At 44.3% G+C, this 12,771-nt stretch overlaps 1 protein-coding gene across 4 annotated transcripts in view; it reads left to right on the top strand.

Moving 5' to 3' along the window:
* The window catches only part of MACROH2A1 (macroH2A.1 histone), a 114,789-nt gene that overhangs the window by 14,300 nt on the left and 87,718 nt on the right, over positions 1-12,771 (top strand). For all 4 annotated transcript variants that reach the window (XM_069763803.1, XM_069763804.1, XM_069763807.1 and 1 more), the window contains exon 2: positions 3,708-3,899. In XM_069763803.1, the coding sequence (XP_069619904.1) occupies positions 3,728-3,899 (172 nt within the window). In that variant the 5' untranslated portion in view covers positions 3,708-3,727. The remainder of the gene's footprint in view (positions 1-3,707; positions 3,900-12,771) is intronic.

A 12,771-nucleotide genomic window follows, 5' to 3' on the forward strand; every position in this document is an offset into this window, starting at 1 on the left:
CCCAATGGGGGACAGCGGCGGCCCAAAGGTAAGGGCCTTACATTTCACAGCGGCCCCCCCAACCCTGCCTTACATTCGGGGGAGGCCTTACATTGGAGGACCCCCCCGAAACCCCCACCCTGTCTTACTTTCGGGGGGTCCTACTTTCGGGGAAACAGGGTAGATGGATTGGTCTGCAGGAGTCACGTTGCATTTGCAGAACCCCTGATGTACACAAACAGTACAAACCCCCCACAAATGACCCCATATTAGAAACTAGACCTCCCAAGGAACTTATCTAGATGTGTTGTGAGAACTTTGAACCCCTAAGTGTTTCACTACAGTTTATAACGCAGAGCTGTGAAAATAAAAATTCTTTTTTTTTTTTCACAAAAATGATTTTTTGGCCCCCAAATTTTTATTTTCCCAAGGATAACAAGAGAACTTGGACCCAAAAAGTTGTTGTCCAATTTGTCTCGAGTACGTTGATACCCCATATGTTGGGGTAAACCCCTGTTTGGGCGCACGGGAGAGCTCGGAAGGGAAGAAGCACTGTTTTACTTTTTCAATGCAGAATTGGCTGGAATTGAGATCGGACGCCATGTCGCGTTTGGAGAGCCCCTGATGTGCCTAAACAGTGGAAACCCCCCCAATTATAAATGAAACCCTAATCCAAACGCACCCCTAACCCTAATCCCAACTGTAACCCTAACCACACCTCTAACCCAGACACACCCCTAACCCTAATCCCAACTGTAAACCCTAACCACACACCTAACCCTGACACACCACTAATTCTAATCCCAACCCAATGTAATCCAAATCCTAGCCCTAACCCTAACCCTAGCCCTAACCCTAGCCCTAACCCGAATGGGAAAATGGAAATAAATACATTTTTTTTAAATTTTATTATTTTTCCCTAAGGCTAGGTTCACATTGCGTTAGGGAAATCCGTTTAGCGCTAGCGGATTGCGCTAACGCAATGTCTTTTTAGGTGTCGTGTTTAGTGGTCGCGTTAACGTCCCCGCTCTGGAAGATCGGGGATCGGACCTCGGGCGCGCCGCGGACGCTGCAAGCAGCATCCGAGGCGCGCCACAAAAGAACGGCACCTTGCTAGCGCGAGCCGAAAATGGCACGCTCTAGCGATGCGCTACACCCGAAAATCACATTACTGTCAATGGGTGTGCTAACGGACCCGTTGCACGGCGTTAATTGTGACATTTTCGCCATGCAACGCTGTCCGTTAGCGTTAACCCATTAACGCAATGTGAACCTAGCCTAACTAAGGGGGTGATGAAGGGGGGTTTGATTTACTTTTATAGCGTTTTTTATATCGGATTTTTATGATTGGCAGCCGTCACACACTAAAAGACGCTTTTTATAGCAAAAAAGTTTTTGCATCTCCACATTTTGAGACCTATAATTTTTCCATATTTTGGTCCACAGAGTCATGTGAGGTCTTGTTTTTTGCGGGACGAGTTGACGTTTTTATCGGTTACATTTTCGGACACGTGACAGTTTTTGATCGCTTTTTATTCCGATTTTTTGTGAGGCAGAATGACCAAAAACCAGCTATTCATGAATTTCTTTTGGGGGAGGCGTTTATACCGTTCCGCGTTTGGTAAAATTGATGCAGCAGTTTTATTCTTCGGGTCAGTACGATTACAGCGATACCTCATTTATATCTTTTTTTTTATGTTTTGGCGCTTTTATACGATAAAAGCTATTTTATAGAAAAAATAATTATTTTGGCATCGCTTTATTCTGAGGACTATAACTTTTTTATTTTTTTGGTTATGATGCTATATGGCGGCTCGTTTTTTGCGGGACAAGATGACGTTTTCAGAGATACCATGGTTATTTATATCCGTCTTTTTGATCGCGTGTTATTCCACTTTTTGTTCAGCGTTATGATAATAAAGCGTTGTTTTTTGGCTCGTTTTTTTTTTTTTTTCTTACGGTGTTCACTGAAGGGGTTAACTAGTGGGCCAATTTTATAGGTCGGGTCGTTACGGACGCGGCGATACTAAATATGTGTACTTTTATTGTTTTTTTGGTTTTTTTTTTAGATAAAGAAATGTATTTATGGGAATAATATATATATTTTTTTCTTCTTTATTTAGGAATTTTTTTTTTTTTATTTTTTTTTTTTACACGTGTGGAAATTTTTTTTTTTACTTTTTCACTTTGTCCCAGGGGGGGACATCACAGATCACCGATCTGACAGTGTGCGCAGCACTCTATCAGATCGGTGATCTGACATACAGCCGGGCAGGATTAGAGCTGCAGCTGCAGCCTGATCCTGACCCAGAAGTGCTCCCTGCAGGACCCGGATGCAGCCCGGCGGCCATTTTGGATCCGGGGACTGCAGGGAGAAGACGTTCGGTACACGGTGAGCACATCACCGTGTACCGATCGTCTCAGGGAAGCCCGCAGGGAGCCCCCTCCCTGCGCGATGCTTCCCTGCACCGCCGGCACACCGCGATCATCTTTGATCGCGGTGTGCCGGGGGTTAATGTGCCGGGAGCGGTCCGTGACCGCTCCTGGCACATAGTGCCGGATGTCAGCTGCGATAGGCAGCTGACACCCAGCCGCGATCGGCCGCGCTCCCCCCGTGAGCGCGGCCGATCGCATATGACGTACTATCCCGTCACTGGGAATTAAGTCCCAGGTCACCTGGACGGGATAGTACGTCTTATGGGATTAAGGGGTTAAGAACATCAGGGGCTCTCCATACGCGACATGGTGTCTGCTAATGATTCCAGCCAATTTTGTGCTTCAAAAGTGCAATGGCTCTCCTTCACTTCCGAGGTCTGCCGTGCGCCCAAACAGTAGTTTTCCCCACATTTGGGGTATCAGCGTGCTCGGTAGAAATTGCACAATTAATTTTGGGGTCCATTTTCTCCAGTTACCCTAGTGAAAATAGAAAAATTGGGCCCAAAGTAACATTTTTGTGAAAAAAAAGTTAATGTTAATTTTTCTTTCCACATTCCTTTAATTCCTGTGAAGCACCTGAATGGTTAATAAACCTTGTGAATCTGGTTTTGAGTACTTTGATGGATGCATTTTTCAGAATGGTTTCAGTGTTGCATATTTTTACCATATAGGTCCCTGTGATGTGGTCCATAAAAAATGTAAATTTTGTTGGAAAAATGAGAAATCGCTGGTCAGATTTAACCCTTCTAACTTCCCACCAAAAAATAATTATGTTCACAAATTGTGCTGATGTATAGTAGACCTGTGGGAAATGTTATTTATGAACTATTTTATGTTGTATAACTCTCCGGTCTAAGGGCATAAAAATTAGAAGTTTGAAAATTGCTAAATCTTCCAAATTTTCACCAATTTCAGAATATTTTCACAAATAAACGCAAGTCATATTCAAGAAATGTTATTATTATCAAGATGTACAATTTGTCACGAAAAATATTCTCACAATCCTTGGGATCCGTTGAATCTCCAGAGTTATTATCAGATAAAGTGACACTGGTCAGAATTGTAAAATTGGCCTGGTCAGGAAGGTGAAGACAGGTTTGGGGGGCAAAGTGGTTAAAGTAAAATTGCCTTAATTCCTGTGACGCACCCCAAGCGTTAATAAACTTCTTGATTGTGTTTTTTTTTTTTAGTACTATGGGGGGTGCAGTTTTTAGAATGGTGTTATTTTTGGGGTATTTTCTGTCATATACAGAAATTGTTGTTCATCTTTTAACCCTTTTATCCTTTTAAAGTTATATAGCACACAGTCAAGATGTCAAGCAGAGGTGGGAAAAAGAAGACCACGAAGACCTCAAGGTCTGCAAAAGCAGGTGTCATATTCCCAGTGGGAAGAATGTTGCGTTACATTAAGAGAGGGCATCCCAAATACCGAATTGGAGTTGGAGCACCTGTTTATATGGCTGCAGTGCTGGAGTATCTGACTGGTTAGCTTGATTTTATGTGATATATTATTTGCTACTCCTACGTGTCTAGAGATGAAGCAATTGAGTTGGTCACGTCTATGTCTGATCTGTTTCATAAAAGGGAAACCGAGAAACCTCATGGTGTGAGCACATGACATCTTTTCCAAGCGGAACCCGTCTGAATAAAATTCAAAAATAATTCCACAAGGCATGAACATATGCACAGCAATGTAAAAATTATTTACTGTATACCATATTTTGCGGACTATAAGACGCACTGGACCATAAGATGCACACCAAATTTTGGAGATGAAAATGGGAAAACTAATTTTTCAAATAAAATGATGTGCGTCTTTTACTCCGATTTTGTGGTAGCGTACTGTGGGGGGCCGTTTGCGGTGGAGCAGGGACATAGGAGGCAGGGTCACTGCTTTAGGAGGAAGACTGCGGTAGGAGTGGGGCGATGCTGTGGGTCCCGTGCTTGTAGTAGGGATTGTCCCAGCAGTGTGAGGCTGCGGGCCTGGGCTTTCATAAAATGTCGGCGTTGAGCGGAGTTCCCTTCCTACTGATTTCCCTGCTGTTGGCTTCGTGAAAATGGCTGCTGAAGGCGGAGCATGCTCAGAGTGAGATCTTGGGAGCCGAGATTTCGTCTCTTGAGAGCTCAGTCTGCGCATGTGCTGCCTTTGGTTGCCATTTTCCAGAAGCCCACCCAGGGAAACCAATGGGAAGGGGACTCCGCTCACTGCTGACAATTTATGAAAGCCCAGGACTCGCACAGTGAGGACACTGCAGCATTGCCCCACTATTGTCACCGCCGCCGGCTTCCTGCAGTTGCGACCCTGTATCCTTTGACCCCACTACACTGCAGCTCGTAAGCTACATTTCGATTATAAGACACCCTCCCCATTTTCTGGTCAAATTTGAAGGAAAAAAGTGCGTCTTATTATCTGAAATATATGGTATATGTGCTGTGTATTGTAACAGAAAAAAGCCACAATTTCCATTGTTCTGTCTGACACAAATGGCAAAGTTGCTGCAAAAACTCTCTAAAAAGATGTCAGAAAAGGCATTTAAGGAAAATTTCCTCCTGTGTTTTCCTGATACGTACAGCAAAAGCGCTGCAGGTACACTGGTGTCTGAAAGATGCTTTGTGCACATACCCTAAGATCACCAAACTGATAAAGTTGCTGGATAGGTTACTATAAGAAAAATGTAAATATTCCTTCCTGGCCTGAAATGGATATAGACATCGGTTATTGGCTGCTAATAGCAGGCACATACTGAACAGATTTCAATCTAGCCATGCTTGTAGCTTTTGGGATAAAACCCCTCCATTGGTGCACTTATTAGAAATCCCTTCTCCATTGGTGCACTTATTAGAAATCACCCCCCATTGGTGCACTTATTAGAAATCACCTCTCCATTGGTGCACTTATTGGAAATCACCCCCATTGGTGCACTTATTGGAAATCACCCCCCATTGGTGCACTTATTGGAAATCACCCCCCATTGGTGCACTTATTGGAAATCACCTCTCCATTGGGGCACTTATTGGAAATCACCCCCCATTGGGGCACTTATTGGAAATCACCTCTCCATTGGTGCACTTATTGGAAATCACCTCTCCATTAGTGCACTTATTGGAAATCACCCCCCCCATTGGTGCACTTATTGGAAATCACCCCCCATTGGTGCACTTATTGGAAATCACCCCCATTGGTGCACTTATTGGAAATCACCCCCCATTGGGGCACTTATTGGAAATCACCTCTCCATTGGTGCACTTATTGGAAATCACCCCCCATTGTTGCACTTATTGGAAATCACCTCTCCATTGGTGCACTTATTGGAAATCACCTCTCCATTAGTGCACATATTGGAAATCACCCCCCATTGGTGCACTTATTGGAAATCACCCCCCATTGGTGCACTTATTGGAAATCACCTCTCCATTGGTGCACTTATTGGAAATCACCTCTCCATTGGTGCACTTATTGGAAATCACCCCCCATTGGTGCACTTATTGGAAATCACCCCCCATTGGTGCACTTATTGGAAATCACCCCCCATTGGTGCACTTATTGGAAATCACCCCCCATTGGTGCACTTATTGGAAATCACCCCCCATTGGTGCACTTATTGGAAATCACCCCCCATTGGTGCACTTATTGGAAATCACCCCCCATTGGGGCACTTATTGGAAATCACCTCTCCATTGGTGCACTTATTGGAAATCACCTCTCCATTAGTGCACTTATTGTAATTCACCCCCCCATTGGTGCACTTATTGGAAATCACCCCCCATTGGTGCACTTATTGGAAATCACCCCCATTGGTGCACTTATTGGAAATCACCCCCCATTGGGGCACTTATTGGAAATCACCTCTCCATTAGTGCACATATTGGAAATCACCCCCCATTGGTGCACTTATTGGAAATCACCCCCCATTGGTGCACTTATTGGAAATCACCTCTCCATTGGTGCACTTATTGGAAATCACCTCTCCATTGGTGCACTTATTGGAAATCACCCCCCATTGGTGCACTTATTGGAAATCACCCCCCATTGGTGCACTTATTGGAAATCACCCCCCATTGGTGCACTTATTGGAAATCACCCCCCATTGGTGCACTTATTGGAAATCACCCCCCATTGGTGCACTTATTGGAAATCACCCCCCATTGGTGCACTTATTGGAAATCACCCCCCATTGGGGCACTTATTGGAAATCACCTCTCCATTGGTGCACTTATTGGAAATCACCTCTCCATTAGTGCACTTATTGGAATTCACCCCCCCATTGGTGCACTTATTGGAAATCACCCCCCATTGGTGCACTTATTGGAAATCACCCCCATTGGTGCACTTATTGGAAATCACCCCCCATTGGGGCACTTATTGGAAATCACCTCTCCATTGGTGCACTTATTGGAAATCACCTCTCCATTGGTGCACTTATTGGAAATCACCCCCCATTGGTGCACTTATTGGAAATCACCTCTCCATTGGTGCACTTATTGGAAATCACCTCTCCATTGGTGCACTTATTGGAAATCACCCCCCATTGGTGCACTTATTGGAAATCACCTCTCCATTGGTGCACTTATTGGAAATCACCTCTCCATTAGTGCACTTATTGGAAATCACCCCTCCATTGGTGCACTTATTGGAAATCACCCCCATTGGTGCACTTATTGGAAATCACCCCCCATTGGGGCACTTATTGGAAATCCCCTCTCCATTGGTGCACTTATTGGAAATCACCTCTCCATTGGTGCACTTATTAGAAATCACCTCTCCATTGGTGCACTTATTGGAAATCACCTCTCCATTGGTGCACTTATTAGAAATCACCCCCCATTGGTGCACTTATTAGAAATCACCTCTCCATTGGTGCACTTATTGTTAATCACGTTTCCATTGGTGCACTTATTGGAAATCACCTCTCCATTGGTGCACTTATTGGAAATCACCTCTCCATTGGTGCACTTATTGGAAATCACCTCTCCATTGGTGCACTTATTGGAAATCACCTCTCCATTTGTGTACTTATTGGAAATCACCTCTCCATCGGTGCACTTATTGGAAATCACCTCTCCATTAGTGCACTTATTGGAAATCACCTCCCCATTGGTGCACTTATTAGAAATCACCTCCCCATTGGTGCACTTATTGGAAATCCCCTCTCCATTGTTGCACTTATTAGAAATCACCTCCCCATTGGTGCACTTATTGGAAATCACCTCTCCATTGGTGCACTTATTGGAAATCACCCCCCATTGGTGCACTTATTGGAAATCACCTCTACATTGGTGCACTTATTGGAAGTCACCTCTCCATTGGTGCACTTATTGAAAATCACACCCCATTGGTGCACTTATTGGAAATCACCTCTCCATTGGTGCACTTATTAGAAGTCACCCCTCCATTGGTGCACTTATTGGAAATCACCCTCCATTGGTGCACTTATTGGAAATCACCCCCCATTGGTGCACTTATTGGAAATCACCCCCCATTGGTGCACTTATTGGAAATCACCTCTCCATTGGTGCGCTTATTGGAAATCACCTCTCCATTGGTGCACTTATTGGAAATCACCCCCCATTGGTGCACTTATTGGAAATAACCTCTCCATTGGTGCACTTATTGGAAATCACCCCCCTTTGGTGCACTTATTAGAAATCACCTCTCCATTGGTACACTTATTGGAAATCACCTCTCCATTGGTGCACTTAGTGGAAATCACCTCTCCATTGGTGCACTTATTAGAAATCACCTCTCCATTGGTGCGCTTATTGGAAATCCCCTCTCCATTGGTGCACTTATTGGAAATCACCTCTCCATTGGGGCACTTATTGGAAATCACCTCTCCATTGGTGCACTTATTAGAAATCACCTCTCCATTGGTGCACTTATTGGAAATCACCTCTCCATTGGTGCACTTATTGGAAATCACCCCCCATTGTTGCACTTATTGGAAATCACCTCTCCATTGGTGCACTTGTATCACCCCACATTGGTGCACTTATTGGAAATCACCTCTCCATTGGTGCACTTATTGGAAATCACCCCCCCCCATTGGTGCACTTATTGGAAATCACCCCCCCATTGTTGCACTTGTTAGAAATCACCCCCCATTGGTGCACTTATTGGAAATCCCCTCTCCATTGGTGCACTTATTGGAAATCACCTCTCCATTGGTGCACTTATTAGAAATCACCTCTCCATTGGTGCACTTATTGGAAATCACCTCTCCATTGGTGCACTTATTGGAAATCACCCCCCATTGTTGCACTTATTGGAAATCACCTCTCCATTGGTGCACTTATTGGAAATCACCTCTCCATTGGTGCACTTATTGGAAATCACCCACCATTGGTGCACTTATTGGAAATCGCCTCTCCATTGGTGCACTTATTAGAAACCACCCCTCCAATAGTGCATTTATTGTTAATCACCTCTCCATTGGTGCACTTATTGGAAATCACCTCTCCATTGGTGCACTTTTTGGAAATCACCTCTCCATTGGTGCACTTATTGGAAATCACCTCTCCATTGGTGCACTTATTAGAAACCACCCCTCCAATAGTGCATTTATTGTTAATCACCTCTCCATTGGTGCACTTATTGGAAATCACCTCTCCATTGGTGCACTTATTGGAAATCACCTCTCCATTGGTGCACTTATTAGAAATCACCCCCCCATTAGTGTATTTATTGTTAATCACCTCTCCATTGGGGCACTTATTGGAAATCACCTCTCCATTGGTGCACTTATTGGAAATCACCTCTCCATTGGTGCAATTATTCGAAATCACCTCCCCATTGGTGCACTTATTGGAAATCATCCCCCATTGGTGCACTTATTCGAAATCACCTCTCCATTGGTGCACTTATTGGAAATCACCCCCCATTGGTGCACTTATTGGAAATCACCTCTCCATTGGTGCACTTATTGGAAATCACCCCCCATTGCTGCACTTATTGGAAATCACCTCTCCATTGGTGCACTTATTAGAAATCACCTCTCCATTAGTGCACTTATTGGAAATCACCTCTCCATTGGTGCACTTATTGGAAATCACCTCTCCATTAGTGCACTTATTGGAAATCACCCCCCATTGGTGCACTTATTAGAAATCACCCCCCCCCATTGGTGCACTTATTGGAAATCACCTCTCAATTGGTGCACTTATTGGAAATCACCTCTCCATTGGTGCACTTATTTGAAATCACCCCCCATTGGTGCACTTATTGGAAATCACCTCTCCATTGGTGCACTTATTGGAAATCACCCCCCATTGCTGCACTTATTGGAAATTACCTCTCCATTGGTGCACTTATTAGAAATCACCTCTCCATTAGTGCACTTATTGGAAATCACCTCTCCATTGGTGCACTTATTGGAAATCACCTCTCCATTAGTGCACTTATTGGAAATCACCTCTCCATTGGTGCACTTATTGGAAATCACCTCTCCATTGGTGCACTTATTGGAAATCACCCCCCATTGGTGCACTTATTGGAAATCCCCTCTCCATTGGTGCACTTATTGGAAATCACCCCCCATTGGTGCACTTATTGGAAATCCCCTCTCCATTGGTGCACTTATTGGAAATCACCTCTCCATTGGTGCACTTATTAGAAATCACCTCTCCATTAGTGCACTTATTGGAAATCACCTCTCCATTGGTGCACTTATTGGAAATCACCTCTCCATTGGTGCACTTATTGGAAATCACCCCCCATTGGTGCACTTATTGGAAATCCCCTCTCCATTGGTGCACTTATTGGAAATCACCCCCCATTGGTGCACTTATTGGAAATCACCTCTCCATTGGTGCACTTATTGGATATCACCTCTCCATTGGTGCACTTATTGGAAATCACCTCTCCATTGGTGCACTTATTGGATATCACCTCTCCATTGGTGCACTTATTAGAAATCACCCCCCATTGGTGCACTTATTGGAAATCACCCCCCATTGGTGTACTTATTGGAAATCACCCTTCCATTGGTGCACTTATTGGAAATCACCTCTCCATTGGTGCACTTATTGGAAATCACCTCTCCATTGGTGCACTTATTGGAAATCACCCCCCATTGGTGCACTTATTGGAAATCACCTCTCCATTGGTGCACTTATTGGAAATCACCCCCCATTGGTGCACTTATTAGAAATCATCCCTCCATTAGTGCACTTATTGGAAATCACCTCTCCATTGGTGCACTTATTGGAAATCACCCCCCATTGGTGCACTTATTGGAAATCACCTCTCCATTGGTGCACTTATTGGAAATCACCCCCCATTGGTGCACTTATTAGAAATCATCCCTCCATTAGTGCACTTATTGGAAATCACCCCCCATTGGTGCACTTATTGGAAATCACCCCCCATTGTTGCACTTATTGGAAATCACCTCTCCATTGGTGCACTTGTATCACCCCACATTGGTGCACTTATTGGAAATCACCTCTCCATTGGTGCACTTATTGGAAATCACCCCCCCCCATTGGTGCACTTATTGGAAATCACCCCCCCATTGTTGCACTTGTTAGAAATCACCCCCCATTGGTGCACTTATTGGAAATCCCCTCTACATTGGTGCACTTATTGGAAATCACCTCTCCATTGGTGCACTTATTAGAAATCACCTCTCCATTGGTGCACTTATTGGAAATCACCTCTCCATTGGTGCACTTATTGGATATCACCTCTCCATTGGTGCACTTATTGGAAATCACCTCTCCATTGGTGCACTTATTGGAAATCACCTCTCCCTTGGTGCACTTGTTAGAAATCACCCCCCATTGGTGCACTTATTGGAAATCACCTCTCCATTGGTGCACTTATTGGAAATCACCCACCATTGGTGCACTTATTGGAAATCGCCTCTCCATTGGTGCACTTATTAGAAACCACCCCTCCAATAGTGCATTTATTGTTAATCACCTCTCCATTGGTGCACTTATTGGAAATCACCTCTCCATTGGTGCACTTATTGGAAATCACCTCTCCATTGGTGCACTTTTTGGAAATCACCTCTCCATTGGTGCAATTATTCGAAATCACCTCCCCATTGGTGCACTTATTGGAAATCACCCCCCCATTAGTGTATTTATTGTTAATCACCTCTCCATTGGGGCACTTATTGGAAATCACCTCTCCATTGGTGCACTTATTGGAAATCACCTCTCCATTGGTGCAATTATTCGAAATCACCTCCCCATTGGTGCACTTATTGGAAATCATCCCCCATTGGTGCACTTATTCAAAATCACCTCCCCATTGGTGCACTTATTGGAAATCATCCCCCATTGGTGCACTTATTGGAAATCACCTCTCCATTGGTGCGCTTATTGGAAATCACCCCCCATTGGTGCACTTATTGGAAATCATCCCCCATTGGTGCACTTATTGGAAATCACCTCTCCATTGGTGCGCTTATTGGAAATCACCCCCCATTGGTGCACTTATTGGAAATCACCTCTCCGTTGGTGCACTTATTAGAAATCACCTCTCCATTGGTGCACTTATTGGAAATCACCTCTCCATTGGTGCACTTTTTGGAAATCACCTCTCCATTGGTGCACTTATTGGAAATCACCTCTCCATTGGTGCACTTATTGGAAATCACCCCCCATTGGTGCACTTATTGGAAATCACCTCTCCATTGGTGCACTTATTGGAAATCACCCCCCCCCCCCCAATGGTGCACTTGTTGGAAATTACCTCCCCATTGTTGCACTTGTTAGAAATCACCCCCCATTGGTGCACTTATTGGAAATCACCTCTCCATTGGTGCACTTATTGGAAATCACCTCTCCATTGGTGCACTTATTGGAAATTACCTCCCCATTGGTGCACTTGTTAGAAATCACCCCCCATTGGTGCACTTATTGGAAATCACCTCTCCATTGGTGCACTTATTGGAAATCACCTCTCCATTGGTGCACTTTTTGGAAATCACCCCCCCCCCCATTGGTGCACTTATTGGAAATTACCTCCCCATTGTTGCACTTGTTAGAAATCACCCCCCATTGGTGCACTTATTGGAAATCACCTCTCCATTGGTGCACTTATTGGAAATCACCTCTCCATTGGTGCACTTATTGGAAATCACCTCTCCATTGGTGCACTTATTGGAAATCACCCCCCATTGGTGCACTTATTGGAAATCACCTCTCCATTGGTGCACTTATTGGAAATCACCCCCCATTGGTGCACTTATTGGAAATCACCTCTCCATTGGGGCACTTATTGGAAATCACCTCTCCATTGGTGCACTTATTGGAAATCACCTCTCCATTGGTGCAATTATTCGAAATCACCTCCCCATTGGTGCACTTATTGGAAATCATCCCCCATTGGTGCACTTATTCAAAATC

Source organism: Ranitomeya imitator, chromosome 4 (assembly GCF_032444005.1).
Source record: "Ranitomeya imitator isolate aRanImi1 chromosome 4, aRanImi1.pri, whole genome shotgun sequence".
NCBI classification, from domain to species: domain Eukaryota; kingdom Metazoa; phylum Chordata; class Amphibia; order Anura; family Dendrobatidae; genus Ranitomeya; species Ranitomeya imitator.